At 36.1% G+C, this 17,458-nt stretch overlaps 1 protein-coding gene across 2 annotated transcripts; it reads left to right on the top strand.

Annotated features, from left to right (window-relative positions):
* Positions 1-5,669: 5,669 nt before the first annotated feature.
* Positions 5,670-13,426, top strand: LOC120083037 (pentatricopeptide repeat-containing protein At2g13600-like). 2 transcript variants are annotated; one of them, XM_039038535.1, is made up of 3 exons: positions 5,670-6,080; positions 7,214-7,295; positions 8,695-13,426. In XM_039038535.1, the coding sequence occupies exons 2-3, from the start codon at positions 7,246-7,248 to the stop codon at positions 11,399-11,401; spliced, it is 2,757 nt and encodes a 918-aa protein (XP_038894463.1). In that variant the 5' UTR covers positions 5,670-6,080; positions 7,214-7,245; the 3' UTR covers positions 11,402-13,426. The 2 variants fall into 2 exon arrangements, with proteins under 2 accessions (XP_038894463.1, XP_038894464.1); XM_039038536.1 differs by lacking the exons at positions 5,670-6,080; positions 7,214-7,295 and having other exon boundaries at positions 8,771-8,912; positions 9,007-13,426.
* Positions 13,427-17,458: the final 4,032 nt, after the last annotated feature.

Here is a 17,458-nt window from a genome sequence, read left to right as displayed (position 1 = left end):
CAGACTATCATCAAGTTTGCATGCATATAACAAATCTATCTAATTCACCTTTCCAGGTAGATTCCCAGGTAAGGGTGTTTCGTTTTTGTCAGCTTAAATACTCCAGCCTAGATAGAACCTGCCATAGACAAAAGGTCCCTTATAGATAGATTTAGTACCTCTTTAATCTTTTATTAGTCAATTTAATCCTATTAAACCGATTAAAAGATTAAACTTACGTTTCTAATCTCATTAGAACCGTGATCTTAGGTCTATCTTAATAAAATTTTAAAACTCTTTTAAAACATGATTCAACCTAAGTTTGCCTGCATGTCTTTCTTGTTGATTTTAGTTCTAATTTCCATTATAACTCTTATAAAAGGAAACAACTAAAACCATCTACATTGTTAAGCTAGACTAGGTATTTATAACTTTTATAAATTAACCTATGTGTCATGCCTCATGCAATGTTCATTCATTACTATATATAACTCATATATAACTTGTAATGAACGAAGCATACATACTTTCATACACCCTTATACTATAACACTTATAATATAAAGATGAAGCATGAATATGCTTAATGCATGCATATATTATAACTCTTATATCATATGATATATAGGCATGCTTTAATGTAATTTAATCATGCAAGCTACTATATTATAACTCTTATAATATAAAGATGATGCATGAATAAATGCATAACCTATGGTGGGATTTAAAACTATATGGCATACTTTATGACATATAATTTAAACATATATCACATGTACATTCACCAAAATAAAACTATCTATTACATTAACAATCGAGCCAACCGGTTCAAGCAGGTGAACTGGGTCTTGAACCGCTCGAGTGAAGCCTCGTTCCTCTGATCGTGTAGCTTTTCCTTGTGACCGTCGAGTAACGTTGGTCGAGTAACCACGATCGTATAGCATGGATTGAGTGCCTTTGACTATGCGATGAAGCATGAAGGCCATTTGATCGTGTAGCTCACCGAGTATAACACTTGCCTAAACGATCAAGTAGACAACAACTATGCGATGAAGTATGATCATCTAAACCATTGAGGAGCAAGCGTCGAGTATCACATGCCGAGTGATTGAGTCAATGACTATGTGATGAGTATGCTGGCCTACTCGATCGTTTAATGCATGCACCTACCATGCAATGAGTATCCCATACTCAAGGATCGTTTACCCCCATCGTTTACATGATCGAGTAGCTATGCAACACGATCGAGTAAAATCTTTACTCGATCGCATAGCATCAGCCATGCGATTGTTTAGCAAATGCTACACGATACAGTAAAACTTTTCTACACAATCGCCTAGCCAAATCTAGATGATCGTTTAGCCTGGGCTACATGATTTGACCAACCCTTGGTCATCTTCCTTGAATTAAACTGCATCCCCATGCCTTGAAGCTTCATCACAAACGACTCAAAACACTCCAAACACTTTGAATACAGACTTGATAGCAAGTTAATAATGCCCAAAAACACAAGGGCCTTTACAAATTAACTTTAAAATGTAAAAGAAAGTAGTAAACAAAGGCAATCATCCTAAAACATCCATTGATTCACATGCACAACTACATCAACACTTAAACGCAATGTAGATATGCTTAAAAACCCACCAAGGCTGTAAATGCATTTCAATACATCAACGGAATTTGAAATATTAGAATAACCTGTCTCTGATACCAATTGAAGGAACTCTTTAACAAGAGAACCGTTGAGCGGAAGAAGATCGTTCCAAACCCATTGTGAAAGAACAAAGCATTTACAAACAAACAACAACAGTTATGTATCATCGAGTACATTACAACATGCTTTCAAGTTAAATACAAAGGGAATCGAGTGACATACCTTTGAAGAACTATTCTTCGAGTATTCCCTCGATCAAAACCAGTCAAGCATCCAAGCAAACTCGAACTGTCAGATCCTAGAACAAAATCGAGTAAGACTCGATCCTCGACCCTCGAATAGAAAACTCGACACTACAAAGAAGCTACCTTGGTATTCTTGGTGTGAGAATCTAGGAGGTGTGGGCTCTATGTGGATTTGGTAGAGGGAAGGAGGAATTATATGATCGAGTAAATGATCGAGTAAGTGGGAGAATGGCTAAGTCTATAGTATAGACTGGGTACTCAATCATTGAGTATCGAGGAGCTGTCGTCTAGCAAACTCGCTGCTTGATGCTTGATCGTTCACTCTCTCGATGGCTATCGTATAGCTATATCTTTACCTGATTGAATGTTATGCGATTCACAAAAAAATGAAACGATTTTTCCTTTTATTCATCAATTATTAAAACTAATAAATACCTCCCACTCAAACGATTAATGGAGAAAAAATAACCACCAACAATTATCTAATAATTGTTTTGTTATAAATAAATATAATAACTAATTTATCATATTATATTTATAACCTATAGTTTTAATATCACATCATATATAATATTTAAACCATAGTTTTTTTTTTCTCCTTTATTGACATTTAATATAAATCATATTTATATTAACTCCTCTAATTAATGTATCCAATACATCAAATCAATTATATCACATATAATTGAATCAATTTAATTATATCATATATAATCAAATTCCCTCTTGTTAATTTGAACATTTCAAACTAACCCAAAAACTGATTCTCAACTTGAACCCATTGAGCTACCAAGGGGACCTTATAGACTTGTAGCTTAAAGCTCCAACGGTACGTGAATAACTAACTAAACTCTTTAATCACGATATCCACCATTCATTAATTGCCTAGCATTTCACTAAAGACCGACAGTTGCACTCTTCGTACTACAGATATATTTCTGTGTCCATTGGATATAACCAATCAACAGTACGATGACCCTTCATAAATTGCTCATAGGTACAACTTGGCCAATTTACCGTTTTGCCCCTGTAGTTACATCTAACTCCTTAAGTACCACTGATTCCTCTAATGAACAATACATCATAGTTCCATTATGAGTGAACACTTCTCGAGCCATGAGAAGGTGTGGCATCACATTGTTCAAGCCCCAGAATCAGCCCTTAAGGAAGCAATTTATCCACTTACCCCTACTTTGGGAAAAGAGTGAATTCCGTCTTGTGTAGTTGAGCTCCCAACTCCCCAATCAAACAAATCCCCAAAGTGGTAGGTTTGAGTCGACGATCTGGCCATTCACACCCATGCAAATTAAAGGACCGCCCTAATAGGCAGAAGTTTCCAACTCACTCAGGATTAAGGTCATGTTACCTATGGTCATCCTAGTGAAATGAAAGTCTCTACCATGAATGGCGTTATATAACGAGACTAAATATTTCGTGGTCTGATCTATACAAACTCCTTTTTATAGGATACCCTCGCTTGCATGTCTCCACATGAATGACCAGGATCAGATCATTTGTAGCACTTTACAACACTTGTAACATCTACAAAGTGGGTCGTATCCGTAGTGTCACCAGGATAAGGTTTCCCTCCTTTATCCATATACTACAGACCATTTAGGTTATCACTTAAGACACAATCCACTTGTATGTCTCCACATACATGCTTAAGTTACAACGATAGCCAAGGATTCTAGTTTATTGGTTTGTGGTTAATGCAACTAAAATATCTCATATTTCATAGATAGTAGTGAATAAAATATCTCATATTATTACATCACAAATGTTTGTTCATACACGTGTTTACAAACTATAGGATCCTACGAGATTTAGGGCATCAATCCCTACAGTTCTACTCTTTCATGTGTAGTGTATCCACCATAATCGCTGGCCGAATGCAATTCAAAAAACCCCTTATTGATGCCCTTAGTGCCATATAGACATACTTGAAATGACCCCCAAGATCAAGCTTCAACTCATATTGCGTACAGGGGTTGGCCTCTTCAAATTGTGGTAGCAAGCGAAAAAACTCCTTAGGGGATACTCTAAGGTTAGTGCACATTCCTTGGCCCCCCACACCCTCTCGTGACTAATGTCCACACCATACTCCTTTTAAAAGTCTAGAATGATTTCCTTTGGTTTATAACCACAACTAGCATCCTAGTACTTGGACTCTATCAGTTTATCAATAACTAACTCCTAACTTGTTTATGATCTTGTTTCTTTAAGATTTTCAAGCATGTGTGAGCACTAAAGTATTTGGTGATTTTGAAAATATCAGAGTTCTTAATTTTAATTGTTCTAACCTTTCATTTGCATGCCAATTCCAACACATAGCTTCCATTGAAGATCTATCAACGTGAAATTGAAAATTTTTCCTAATGGCAATGACATACAATATCTTATACAAATCTTTCTTGCCTGAAAACAAATTACTTACCTAGACATCTTCTATATTAGACTCTGATGAGATGATATGAAGTTCATCATTAAATGAAAGGTATGCTTTCTCTTCTAATGATTGACACCCAGTTCACCATTTATTATTGAATCCATAGAATGTTCACCGTTAGTTGTTGGGTTACTCTCACCCAACAGTCTTCTATCAATCCGAGATTCTACATTCAAAATGGACTCTACCTCTGTGGTCATCAAATGTTGGTCGTTGAGTGGGGCAACATGAACAATGTTAGCATCTGCCTCATATATGTCCACATTCTCCACACTAATATCAACATCAGAATCTATTAACATATTTACACCAAATACAGACTCCTTATTCAACATCAAATCTGTATCATTTCCTAATTCTAGTGAAACTACATTATCATATAATAGACTTAATGATCACACATCATTCGAACTGATATGGTATTCATGGATAAAATTAAGATGGGAGGAAAATGAGGATATATTTTGGGCCATTGGGATTGGAAATGATGGTAGCATACTTCTACCGCTATGAACTACTATTGATAACTTAGACACCAAAAGAGCCATTTTAGACACATCGTCACCGGTTAAGAAAAAAAATGAAGGTTCACTTGATTACTAATCACAAAAGCAGAAACATTCAACCTAACATTATACAAACACCTTATAACCAATTCAAACTCAATAAAAATTATCCCACTTATTCTATATATTTGCTATAAAAAAATCCTCGTATGTTATTCTAATGTCTACAATCAAACCGTTTAACTGTGCTCCTACATATTCTTGCTCATTCTCCTTCCATTAGCCCGAAAGGGGAAAAAAAAAAACAAATATACGAAGCATTTTGAAAAAAGCAAACCAAATAGATATACCAAAAAAGTTACTAAAAACCATCAAAATCTCAAGGATAATAAACAATCTCAGGGAAAACATGTAATCATCTCGCCCAAAATTTAGCCCTTCATATTCAATCTCGAGGTAAAATGTATTGATCTCAAACGAGATTACTGCATTTAGATCGAGATTACGTAAACAACTGCGCGAACCTTTTTTTTTTTGTCATTATCATGTATTTTAGAAAAAAAAAAAATTTAATATAACAAAAAATAGACATATAAACCTTGTTTTCGTGATTTTGTTCAAAGATGGTCAAGAAGATTTCTAAAAGTTTCGTAAGATGTTTTTGAGTAAAACTTGTAGAGCAAATCAATAGATGGATTTCTAAAATAATTATATAATAATTATAATATAATATGTTTGAAGGCATAATGGTAAATTAAATGTTTTAATAATCAATTCATAAACAATTTTTTTTTTTTTTTTTTTTTTTTTTTTTTGTATTTTACTTAAATCTTGGGATACGATTTCGATCGAGATGTCTTGAGAAAAATCCTTTGAACGAATTTTTAAAGATGGTGGTAGTTTTGTAAAGTGAAAAGTTGAGAGGGTTTGAACAATTTTCCATTTTTCTCCTCAGCATCACCCGTTCACCTTCTTAACGGAATCAAGCAGCTCCGGTGAACCACTCGGCGCCAGGGACGCCCAAACCTACGAGCAGTGCCCTCAACGATCGGCGATGTGTTTCTGATGGGTGACATTCAGTTATTGGTGTTCCAGCAGCTTCTTTTGGCGTTTTGGTTCTTTACGTTGAGTTTGGGTGCTAACCCACTCAAAACCGACTTAGTTTTGCATTACCCACTCCCTAACGACTTCTATTCATCAGTTTTAAGCGATTCAAACACCAACCAGCAAGCATTCAGATCTTCTGGGTAAGTTTCAGTGAGTAAAGAACGCACTAATTCTTTTTTAACTTCTTTTTAGGCGTTTTGAATCAGTCCCTAACACTTGAAGCTCTTAGTTATAGATTTGGGGTAGTTTTGGACCTATTTGAGCACTTTTCAGCTTGGATTCAAGTTGGTAGTGGTGAGTTTTAGGCGTTACATCCCTATATATCCTTGCGAAAAGGCGCTGTAATTTAGTTTACGACCCTCCTGTACTTCTGTTTGTAGTTGAAATTTGATTTGAAGTGTTCGGATTGAGGTTTAAGGTTGCTTTGGGCAAAATTACTCATTCCAAATGCTTTTTGAGACTTTGAAGAAAGTTTTTAACCAAGTTCTAACTTTGGAACCTTGATATAATACTTATAGGAGTCTTTCGAATAATTTAGAAGTGCTTTAAACTGTTTAGGTAAGTAGAATTCTGCTTGATGGGTCTCTGTGTAGCATGCTGCTTGTTTTTAATTCTTCTTATGTTATTATGTGATAATATACTCTATCGAATTATACTATTCTGATGTGCTTTGAATAATTGGATTGTCGAGTAAGATATTGTGACTTGTAATGACTAGCATGCTGAAATATTATTATGTGTTCCTGTGGTTTATGAGTATGATGGTTTTGTTGAGATTATCTGGTTAAGTCGGTTTTATTTTGTATAGTTGGGTCCCTTCTTTTAGCTGGTCTTTTTGTTGTGGGCTGGTTTTTTTTTATGCCATGTATTTTTTCCTTTTTTTTGTTTTTGTTTTTTTCCCTGTTTTACTTAGGGGAGGGATCTGTTAGAAGTTAAGAAAACAAAAGAAAATACTAGTCAAGGGTCTATCTTGAAGGAAGCAATCGTCATAAAGAAGGTTCATGAATATGTAAGTTTGGAAGGAGATTATGATATGAATAGTATTTGAGTTTGTTTACATTTGAGTTTGGAGTCTGTTGTCAACTTTGAGTATTGGTAGTGTTTTTCACCATCGGCCATCTTGTAGTTTGTTGGCAATTTTGAGTTACTAGAGGTAATTTGTATATTATAGGTGAATTCAAATATTTAAGTAAATCTCTTGTTGGATGGGATTTGTTACAGGTAGTTAAGGTAATATGATGTACTAGTGATAAAAGTTTTTCTACGTCTGCAGGTTTGGCATAGGAAGATTAATATCAGACGCAAATGGAGTGTTACACAAAACTTGCATTATACACACGTCTCTCCAAAACAAGGTTATATCTCTCAGCCCTTCCCTATGACTCTACCATAGAGTATGTGGTTCTATACTTTTATTCTTTCTTTACTTTTTGAGAAAGGTTAAATTATAGAAAATACCTATCTGAACTTTGTACTTTGTTTAAAAAATGCCTGTGAACTTCTAAAGTTTCATCAATATCCTTAAGCTTATAAAAAAAAAGTAGGTTTTCATTTTTTTTGAAAATGCAAGTATAGTGAAGAAATTATTGATATTGCAGTGGAAATCTTATAAAATTTAAGATATTAGTTTGCTGAAACAATGTTGGGCATGCATGGAGGAACATTTTTATAAATTAAAAAATAGAAAAGCCTAGACACACTGAACATGGAAGGAACATAAAACATTTTCTGTGGCAGGCTTGCTTCTTTACTGTTGTTGAGGGATTTGGCTTGAGAGTAATAATAGAGTTTCTAGGAGTGAGTGTTACGTGGAGGATTTGTGGAAAATCATTAGATTTAATACCTGCCTTGATTCATGTCTTAAGTAATTATCTGTTAGGTATCTTAAGACAATTTCCTGCCCTCAGAAGATCCCAACAAGCAAGACAGCACGAAAACAGGGGAACAACTGCCTGATACTGTAATACATTGATTTAAACGCAAGAAGTCTGAACGATTAAAAAGAAAGACTAAGCAAGCCACGATATCAAAGACAGAAAGTAACATGCACAATGAAATACGAAGAACTAGCTATGGCGTATTCGAGAGTGCCCCTCTCCTCTTGCGGAAGATTCAGCCACAAAGTATCCACCCTTTCTCCTTATTCCACAACCCTTCTTAAACCTCCTTCCAGTGGTCCCCACTTCCATAACAGAAAGCACGTGCCCAATTCTCAACCCACTGAAGTCACGGGTGGCTTCCCCTTTTTTTCCTTCCTCACATATCGATGAATAATAGGAGCCCTTACCATTCATTTAGGCCTTAGTCTATTGGATTGGAGTTTTTGTGTTTTTGTTGTAGTTCTTTGAGTTTCTTTTGCGGGTTTTTCTTTTTCTTTTTTCTTTTGGTATATTCTTGCTCATATTTCTCAATCAAAACTCAGTTTCTTATTAAAATAGACGCTTTAACATGTATCAAGTAATTTTTAACTTTACATTATAATTTTTTAGAACTTGTCATATAAAAAACATCCAGTAAAAAAATTAAACTTGACATAGAAGATACATCAAGTGATCATTAATCTTTGATGTTTATGACGTAGTCAATACTTTCTGAAATGTCGAGGTTTTTCAAAAATCTAATGTTTGTTCAGTATGAAGTGAGTTTTAATGAGTGTCAGTTTTCAAATATTAGATATTATTCTTGACAATCTAGTGCTAACTGTATTCATACAAATCCTTTTAGTTTGGTTTTCTCACCCTGAACTGTTTCCAGGTTCATCCTCAGGGTCTTCCATGGCCTCCCGCATCAGGTTCATCATAGTCCAACTCAGGAACAAGTCCTCTATGGAAAGTTCAATCTTGGTTACGACCCCTTTGCTCAGCTTTCTTACATGGAACTCTCCCAAAAATTCTTTGAGGCCATGAAAGCTTGTACATTTCTTGGATCAACATCTGTTGCATCAAAGCTTCATGCCCAACTCATCTCCACTGGTTTGTGCTCCTCTGTTTTCCTCCAAAACCATCTCTTACACATGTACTCAAAATGTGGATTAATAAATGAGGCTCTTCGGATTTTCTTTAACAGCGAGCAACGCAATGTCATTACTTGGAATACAATTCTTAATGGGTTGTTGGATTGTGGTCGAGTAAGGGAAGCAGAGAAGATGTTTGATGAAATGCCCCTTAGAGATCCTGTTTCTTGGACTGCAATGATGTCGGGCTATTTCCGCAATGGTCAGCCAGTGGATACTCTTAAACTTTTTGTTTCAATGTTTTGGGATTCAGATCATGTTCCTGACTTGTTTTGTTTCTCTTGTGCAATGAAGGCTTGTAGTAGTGTTGGTTATGTAAGGATAGCTCTTCAGTTGCACGGTCTCTCAGAGAAATATGGCTTTGGAAACAACAAAGCCATCCAAAATTCTATTATTGATATGTATATAAAGTGTGGTGCTATTTATGCTGCTGAGCAAGTCTTTCTAAGGATTGAAAAGCCAAGCTTATTTAGTTGGAATAGTATGATCTATGGTTACTCTAAATTGCACGAGATGGGACGGGCATTTGACACTTTCATACAAATGCCTGAACGTGATTCCGTCTCTTGGAACACAATCATTTCATCATTTTCTCAACATGGTCTGCACACACAGAGCCTTGGTACGTTTGTTGAGATGTGGATTCAGGATTGCCAACCAAATCCAATGACATATGCAAGTGTTCTTAGTGCATGTGCTAATATCTGTGATTTTCAATGGGGTAAACATTTGCATGCCCGAATTGTCCGCATCGAACCCTTTTTGGATGTTTTGGTGGGCAATGGATTGGTTGATATGTATGCAAAATGTGGACTCATTGAAGCTTCAAAACGGGTATTTAACTCATTAACAGAACGCAATGTAGTAACCTGGACTTCACTAATTAGTGGAATTGCACAGTTTGGTAGTCAAGAAGAAGTTTATGATATTTTTTATCAAATGAGAGAAGATTGTGTTACTATGGATGACTTTATTCTTGCAACCATTCTTGGTGTATGTGAAGGAGAAAAAAATATTTCAATTGGGGAGCAGTTACATGGATTTACAGTGAAGACTGGGATGAATTCATCTGTACCTGTAGGCAATGCTACTTTGACAATGTATGCAAAATGTGGAGATGTTGAGAAGGCAAGTCTTGCTTTTGAAACAATGGCTGCTCAAGATGTTATCTCATGGACAACAATGATCACTTCGTTCACCCACAGTGGCAATGTAGAAAGAGCACGGGATTATTTTGACCGAATGCCAGAGCGTAATGTCATAAGTTGGAATGCAATGTTAGGTGCATATTTCCAAAACGGTTTTTGGGAAGAAGGTTTAAAATTGTACATTCTTATGCTAAGACAGGAAGTTAGGCCAGATTGGATCACCTTTGTTACGACGATCAGTGCTTGTTCTGAGTTAGCAATTTCAAAACTTGGGACACAAATTGTATCTCAAGCGGTAAAAGTAGGGCTTGGTTCTGATGTTTCAGTTGCTAACAGTGTAATTACCTTATATTCCAGATGTGGTAGAATTGAAGAAGCGCAGAAAATTTTTGACTCAATACAAGAGAAAAACTTGATTTCTTGGAACTCAATAATGGGAGGATATGCTCAAAATGGTGAAGGCAGGAAGGTGATTGAAGTTTTTCAGAACATGTTGATGGTTGGTTGCAGACCTGATCATATCACCTATGTTGCAATTCTCTCAGGTTGCAGCCATTCAGGCCTTGTAAAAGAAGCAAAACATTACTTTAACTCCATGACTAAAGATTTTGGCATCTCTGCAACTCTAGAGCACTTTGTGTGTATGGTAGATCTGTTCGGTCGAGCTGGGTTACTAAAGCCGGCCTTGGATCTGATTGATCAAATGCCATTTAAGCCAAATGCCACCATATGGGGCGCTCTACTCAGTGCTTGTAGGATCCACCGTGACACTGAAATGGCAGAGCTGGCAATGAAGAACTTGCTAGAATTGAACACTGAAAACTTTGAAAGTTACATTCTGCTAGCAAATGTCTACTCTAGTTCTGGGAGACTGGAATGTGTTTCTGATGTGAGACAGGTGATGAGAGAGAAGGGAGTACAGAAAGATCCTGGCTGCAGCTGGATAGAGGTGAGCAACAGGGTCCATGTCTTTACTGTCAATGACACAAGCCATCCACAAATCAAGGATATTTATAAGGCATTGGAAGACATTATTAAGAAGATCAAAGATGATTATGGTTATGTTGATGGGTCGAGTTCTGTTGGGTATCATAGTGAGAAGCTTGCTATTGCTTTTGGTTTGATTAGCTTGCCTGATTGGATGCCAATCTATGTGATGAAAAACCTTCGAGTTTGCAACGATTGTCACCAGGTGATGAAATTGATTTCTCTTGTTGCCATGAGGAAACTTGTTATGCGGGATGGGCACCGATTTCATCACTTGCAGAATGGAAGTTGCTCTTGTGGAGATTACTGGTAGTTATGAAAGTTGAATTCTGATTCTCTGATTTATGAAAGGAAAGGATGCTTGGAAGAGAGATTGGAAAGAGATTTTGGATAGGGTTTGAAAGAGACCGACTTGTTGGAACTGGAAGAGAAACTTCTCTAAAAGTGGTAGATTATGTACTAAGTGGTATGCCCATTTACTGTTCCTCCCTCTTTATAGCTGCCTGTTCAGTTTGTAAAAGCATTGAGAACTTTATGAGAGATTTCTTATGGGAAGGGGTCGATGAAGGCGAAGGCGCACACCTTGTGAGTGGTGATTGGGAAGCCTATGAACTTGGAAGGGCTTGAGATTGGGAATTTGCAAACTCAAAGCAAAGCCTGGTGAAATAGCTTTGGCATTTCCCCCTTGAGTCTAGCACCCTGTGGTGGAGGATTATTGCGATTAAGTATGAGTCTCACCTCTTTGATCGGTTGTCAGGCAAGTTTAAAGGTGCACACAAATTTTTGGAAGGATATTTCTTCCAAGCTCCCATCTTTTCTTGATCTTGTCCAGTTGTCCGTGGAGTTGTGGGGGAGGGAAAGGAAATGTACTTTTTGGAGGATTAGATAAACCCCTTCGCACTGCATTTCCTCATCTTTGCCACTTTTCATCTTTAGAAAATCATTTTGCAGCTGATATCTTAGATTGGTCTAGGACTGGATTCTATTGTCCTTTGTTCAATAGGGGAACGAAAAATGTTACGACTCTCCAGTTTTTGGTAGGGGAAGTTTATTTTAGGAATGGGAGGAGGATATGCTATATGGAGTCCTAACCCTTCGGTGGGGCTTCTTTTGCAATTCCTTTTGTTGCTTAATGGACCTTTCTCCCATCAGAGACTGCTGTCCTCTGATCAAGATTCCAAAACAAAGGTTAAGTTCTTTTTCGGGCAAGTTATCCATGGTCATGCTACTCAGGATTGGCTATTGAGAAAGTGGGGTTTGTTGATTGGTCCATTTGATTGTATTCTTTGTCGGAATGCCGAGGAGGACCTTAATTATTTCCTTTAGAGATGTGACTTCACTCATTTTGTGTTGAATTATTTTTCTGAGACGTTTGTCTTTCAGCTGACCTGCTGACTTGATTGAGATGATCGAGGAGTTCTTTTCCATCCATCTTTTAAGGAGAAGGATTGTTTCCTGTGTTTTCCGGGATGTGTGTTATTGTGAGATCTTTGGAGAGAGGAACAATAATGTTTGGAGGCTTGGAAAGAGACCTGTGTGATGCGCAGTCCTTGTTAGATTTCATGTTTTTCTTTGGTTTCGGTGTGAAGGTTTTTTTTTGTAACTTTTTGATAGGTGTTATTTTATAGGATGCAGGCCCTTTCTTTGGTGGCTCTCATTTTTTGTGGGCTGGTATTCTTTCATTTTATTTTCAACGAGAGATTGTTTTGTATAGAAAAAGAAAAAGAAAAAGAAAAAGAAAAAGAAAAAGGAAAAAGATGTTTAGCACATTATTGAAATCATCTACACTAGAGATTGCGCAAGGGAAGTGTCTGGATCCCTTGAGGAGGTAGATGAAGGAAGTGGGTGTGCATCCAGTGGTTCGGTTCAACTTGCTGGCCTTACCATGTCTCGAGTTTTGATGCATCTCTAAAAGAATTGATTAAAGATGCGGGTAGATTAGAGATTCGCAGGTCTCTGATTTTCATTTGTGTTTAATGTTGTAGGAGAAAAGAAACAGGAGCTTGGTAGAGAGTAAAAGGTCACTGTCATAATCACTACTCTAGAAATACTAGCATCTAATAACAGCAATTTTAGGAAACGCTGTTGAAATAATGGTGCTTACCAATATGCTGCCCCTGATTTAATTTGACAAAAATGTTCTTTTGCTGCCTCGTGTTTCTCCTTCCTCGCATTTTATTTTTCTTTCCAATTTCAAAAGCACGCCTGTTATGAATACAGATATTAATCTGAGTTCTAGTGCAGCTTTGTTTTGACAATCTTTCTAGCCTCTACCTTTATCAGTATCTGGGTTTATTTCTTGTGATAATTGAACAAAGTTAAGAACCTTGAAAGGAAATCATGGCTCTTTTACTTTGGCATGGATGCCTCCTTTCGAAACAAAAGTTTTCCATTTTTGTAGACGGGTTCTTCTTAAATGATTCCCATTTTTAGCACTAATCTTAGGAATCTTACCTGTTATTTTGGTATTTGATCGTGCAAGGATATGCTGTTTTGTTAATTTTCAATATTTTTTGCTTCAAATTTCAATTGATTCTATAGTATAGTTCGTACAAGTTAATTTCCTGCTCAACATTATGTGATTTTGGACATGTTTGATAAATATATGGGAAAAATACCATATTGGTACAATAACTGCGTTTGGTTTTTAATGTTTCAAATTAATTATTTTAATCATTAGTTTTAATGTTTCAAATTAATTATTTTAATCATTAGTTTTCAAGAATAGGTTTAAAAGGTTTTTCATACTAATAAATCTATTAAAACTAAACATAAAATTGAGTAAATAGATGATGTGACAAGATGACTTGGAATATATATATGTATTTTAATATTTTCTACCACTCTCTTCTTTCTCTTTTCTTCACTTCCTCTCTTCTCACGTTCTCTCTCATCTCCCCCATCTTATCTTTAGTTCTCTTTGGGTTTTGTTGTTTTTAATTCAAACAGTTTGGATGAAGATGTTCAAAATCTCGAATATGGGTTTCAAAATCTCATTTTCATGTTTTTTTCTGGTTATATCATACATCGTTGACTATTCTACTAATGATCATACGATTATGATTTCGAACCCTTTCAAGGCAAAATTTCTTATTGCAAATGTGATTTTAAAGGACTTTACCTATTTTGCTTTGTTTTTATTTCTTGTTCTAAACGTCATAGCTGCAAGAATCTCACCCTACCCATCTTCAGTAATTACAAAGTATTCGATGATATTGATCACTCTTGGACTGCTTTGACGTTGAAGGTTGGTTGTTTCTTGTGTTCCACATTGAATAATACAGTGATATGAAATGATATCTGTAGCTTTTGGGTCTGAACTTTATTTTCTCGAGTTTCTACAACCCATTTTTGATCCATGTCCTTTGATTTGAAGAAGTGCTTGGTGTCTGAGGAAAGGCATTATTTCCTTATATATGACTGTATTTGGGGCATTTTTAATGTGTAGTATTTTTGAGACCACTACCAATCCAAATTCTAGAGAAGAGAAGAGAAGAGAAGAGAGAAGAAGGAGAGTGGTGGCAAATATTAAAAAAAATGATGGGTGGAATGGTGCAGTGCTGTAGGAACCGGTCAGATTTGAACCAACCCCTAAAGAGGCTAAAGCAAGACCTAATTGAAAATGAAGCAAATTATTGATTATGTTATAAAGACTTTTATGTCCATGTCGAGGTGGCAAATAAGACTACAACTCAATTTTGGCTTTTTTCTCCACGAGATGAGCCGAGCACATTGGACCGATGGATAAGAGAACGGAGTAAGCCTAAAAATTTTGAAAACTCAGGGATCAAAAATATATTCTTTCCTAAATATATTGATCTTTTGATAATGCAAGCACCTCCTTATCGTAATTGATTTTGTTGTATCTATGCTCTAGATATGTACAATTAATGAATGAATATCATATGATGCTGGATTTTTAATTCTCCGTATAATCTTCTCATTTCTAAAGGTTTGCTTGAAAATTGTTTCGTTTTTTTTTTGTGATTTTTGATTTCTCACCATTTCTTTACAATAATTCGATAAATTTATGGATATATTTCAAAAACAAAAATAAAAACTTTAGAAACTACTTTTTTAAAAAAATTAATTTAATATAATTTTCAAAATTTGACTTGAAATTGGAATATTGCTTGGTACATGCTCTATGAGGGTGAGTCTATCGCCTTTGGAAAGTAGTTCTCCTTTCGAAAAGCCATTCTCTTCCTCCTAACGTATCCACCATCCGATTTAAAAAAGTAACCACTCGAGGTTTACTCTCAAGGGGAAGCCTAACTAAGAGAGGGGAAATGAGTCCACCTACACCCCACGAAACTAGCCCATCTTTCCAACTTTTAGGATCACAATTCACACCAAGAATTAGGCATTGGGTCAGTTTTGTTGTAGTATCTTTTGTTGGAAGGTAGAAGAAAACTTGGATCATTTAATATGGAGTTGCGATTTTTATGCTTCTTTCTTGAGTTGTTCTTTTTTTTGAAGTGTCTGCATTTCAACTAACCCATCATAGAGATTTGGTTGATATGATCAAGTAGTTTTGATAGCTCTCCAAATGAGCTATCTTTCTCGGCCTAAATCGTACTAGTTCCATGTTTATTCTAGTCCGTTTTGCTTACTAAATGCTCTATTTAAGCATAAAATGTATCCAAACCATCCTAAAGGCTCCTTATGCTCGATAACCTGTCTAAAAACTAGAACAAAAGTTAAATTCAATGGAACTAGTGCAATTTAGGTCGAGAAAGTTAGCTCATTTGGGGAGCTATCAAACACCTCCACCCTAAACCTAGCTACACAAAACATGCTAGCAAATAGATTTACATACGAGCTCAACTCAGGCCTCATTGCTAAACATGCTACAAAACTTGAAAATGAGAAATTTACAATTCGATAAGATTTTTAAAACTTTTCCTACGCTTCCCTGTGTGTGTGTGTGATTGAAAACCAACCTAAGAAAACTCTATAGACACGAGATGACCTTATGGCATCCTCTGTCTATCTTTCTCCTACTTTTGGCTTGGGAACCAGTCATTAAGTTATTTAAGCTATCGAGGGTGATGGTTTGACTAGGGCGCTTGAAACGCACACGATAGAAAAATAAATAATATTTCTTTTATCTAAGGACACTAGCTTTCACACTCCACTATAGGAACTCGTACCCACTCTTTTCTTGCGGGCATTCTAACTGATCACAGTAGAAGTAGTTTTTTTTTTTTTTTTTTTTTTTTTTTTTTTTTTTTTTTTTACCTCTATTCATGCATAACAAATTTTCTTTTACTTTATTCTTTTCTCTTTTTCTCTTTTTTTTGTTTTTTTTTTTTTTTATAAATGTTTTCTTCTTTCTCAATCTTTTCTTTTCTTTATTCACTCATGCTTATAAATTTCTTATTTCTCCTAGTTTTGAATTACACCCCCCTAGCCACATAACTCTCTAACTGATGGGGTCATTCGGGGTGACAACGGACTTTTGATCGCATAAACCCATCCCAAGCCCTAAGAGTAAAAACAAAGGTTGGCTAGGCATTAGGAAGGCAAGGAAGACTAGAAATTTTTTTAAAAAGCCTCATCTCTTGCTCATTTCAACAAAAGCAAACAAAGGAACATGTAAGCACTTCTTAGGCCATCCTAACCAAGCAAGCATACAAAAATATCTATGAAACTAGCATGCTAAAAAACAGACAAGCTCAAGATGCATCACAACTTAAAGAAGAAAGCAAGAAAGCAAGCAACACACACACCACACCCCCAACCTAAAATGATGTGTTGTCCCTAATGCATGAAATCAAGCAAAAATCAAGGACAATTTAAAGGGAAACAAAAAACCTTCCTTGAAATTGAAGAATGTGAGATCGGGTTACTTCGACCAACCATCTCCAAGTGAAGAAAAGAAAAGAGAAAGAAGGACCAACCCTGCAAAAGAAAACCAAAAACGGGCGAAGGGTCCTGAAAACCATATAAAAACCTAACCTAAAAGAAGCTATGCTAGACTAAACTAACCTAAAATATAAAAGACTAGGGAAAAAAAACTAAAAAACTAAAAACTAAGAAAAACATAAACCTAAACTAGGGCACTAAACGTGTCAAAATTAGGGGCTACTCTTCGTCCGACTCTAACGGACTGGGGCTCATGGTAGGTATCTTAGGGGTACCTACATGGTTAAGTATGACAAAGAAACAACGTCCTGCATCCAAACAAGCATCAATTCTCCACCTTTCATAGATATGTGGGAGACGAAAGAGAGGTTGAGTCCAAAGAGGGATAGGGAGACCTTGAGCAGGAGGAAGAGCCTCGGGAAGAATCCTTCTCAGTCGTGGTAGGCCAGCTAGTTGAGGATGTTCAACAGACTCAACACATGATTAGAGTCAAGCTCACCAG

This window comes from Benincasa hispida, chromosome 8, assembly GCF_009727055.1.
Source record: "Benincasa hispida cultivar B227 chromosome 8, ASM972705v1, whole genome shotgun sequence".
NCBI lineage: Eukaryota > Viridiplantae > Streptophyta > Magnoliopsida > Cucurbitales > Cucurbitaceae > Benincasa > Benincasa hispida.
The sequence above is the reverse complement of the archived record's forward strand: the minus strand, read 5'-3'. Positions and strand labels throughout refer to the sequence as shown.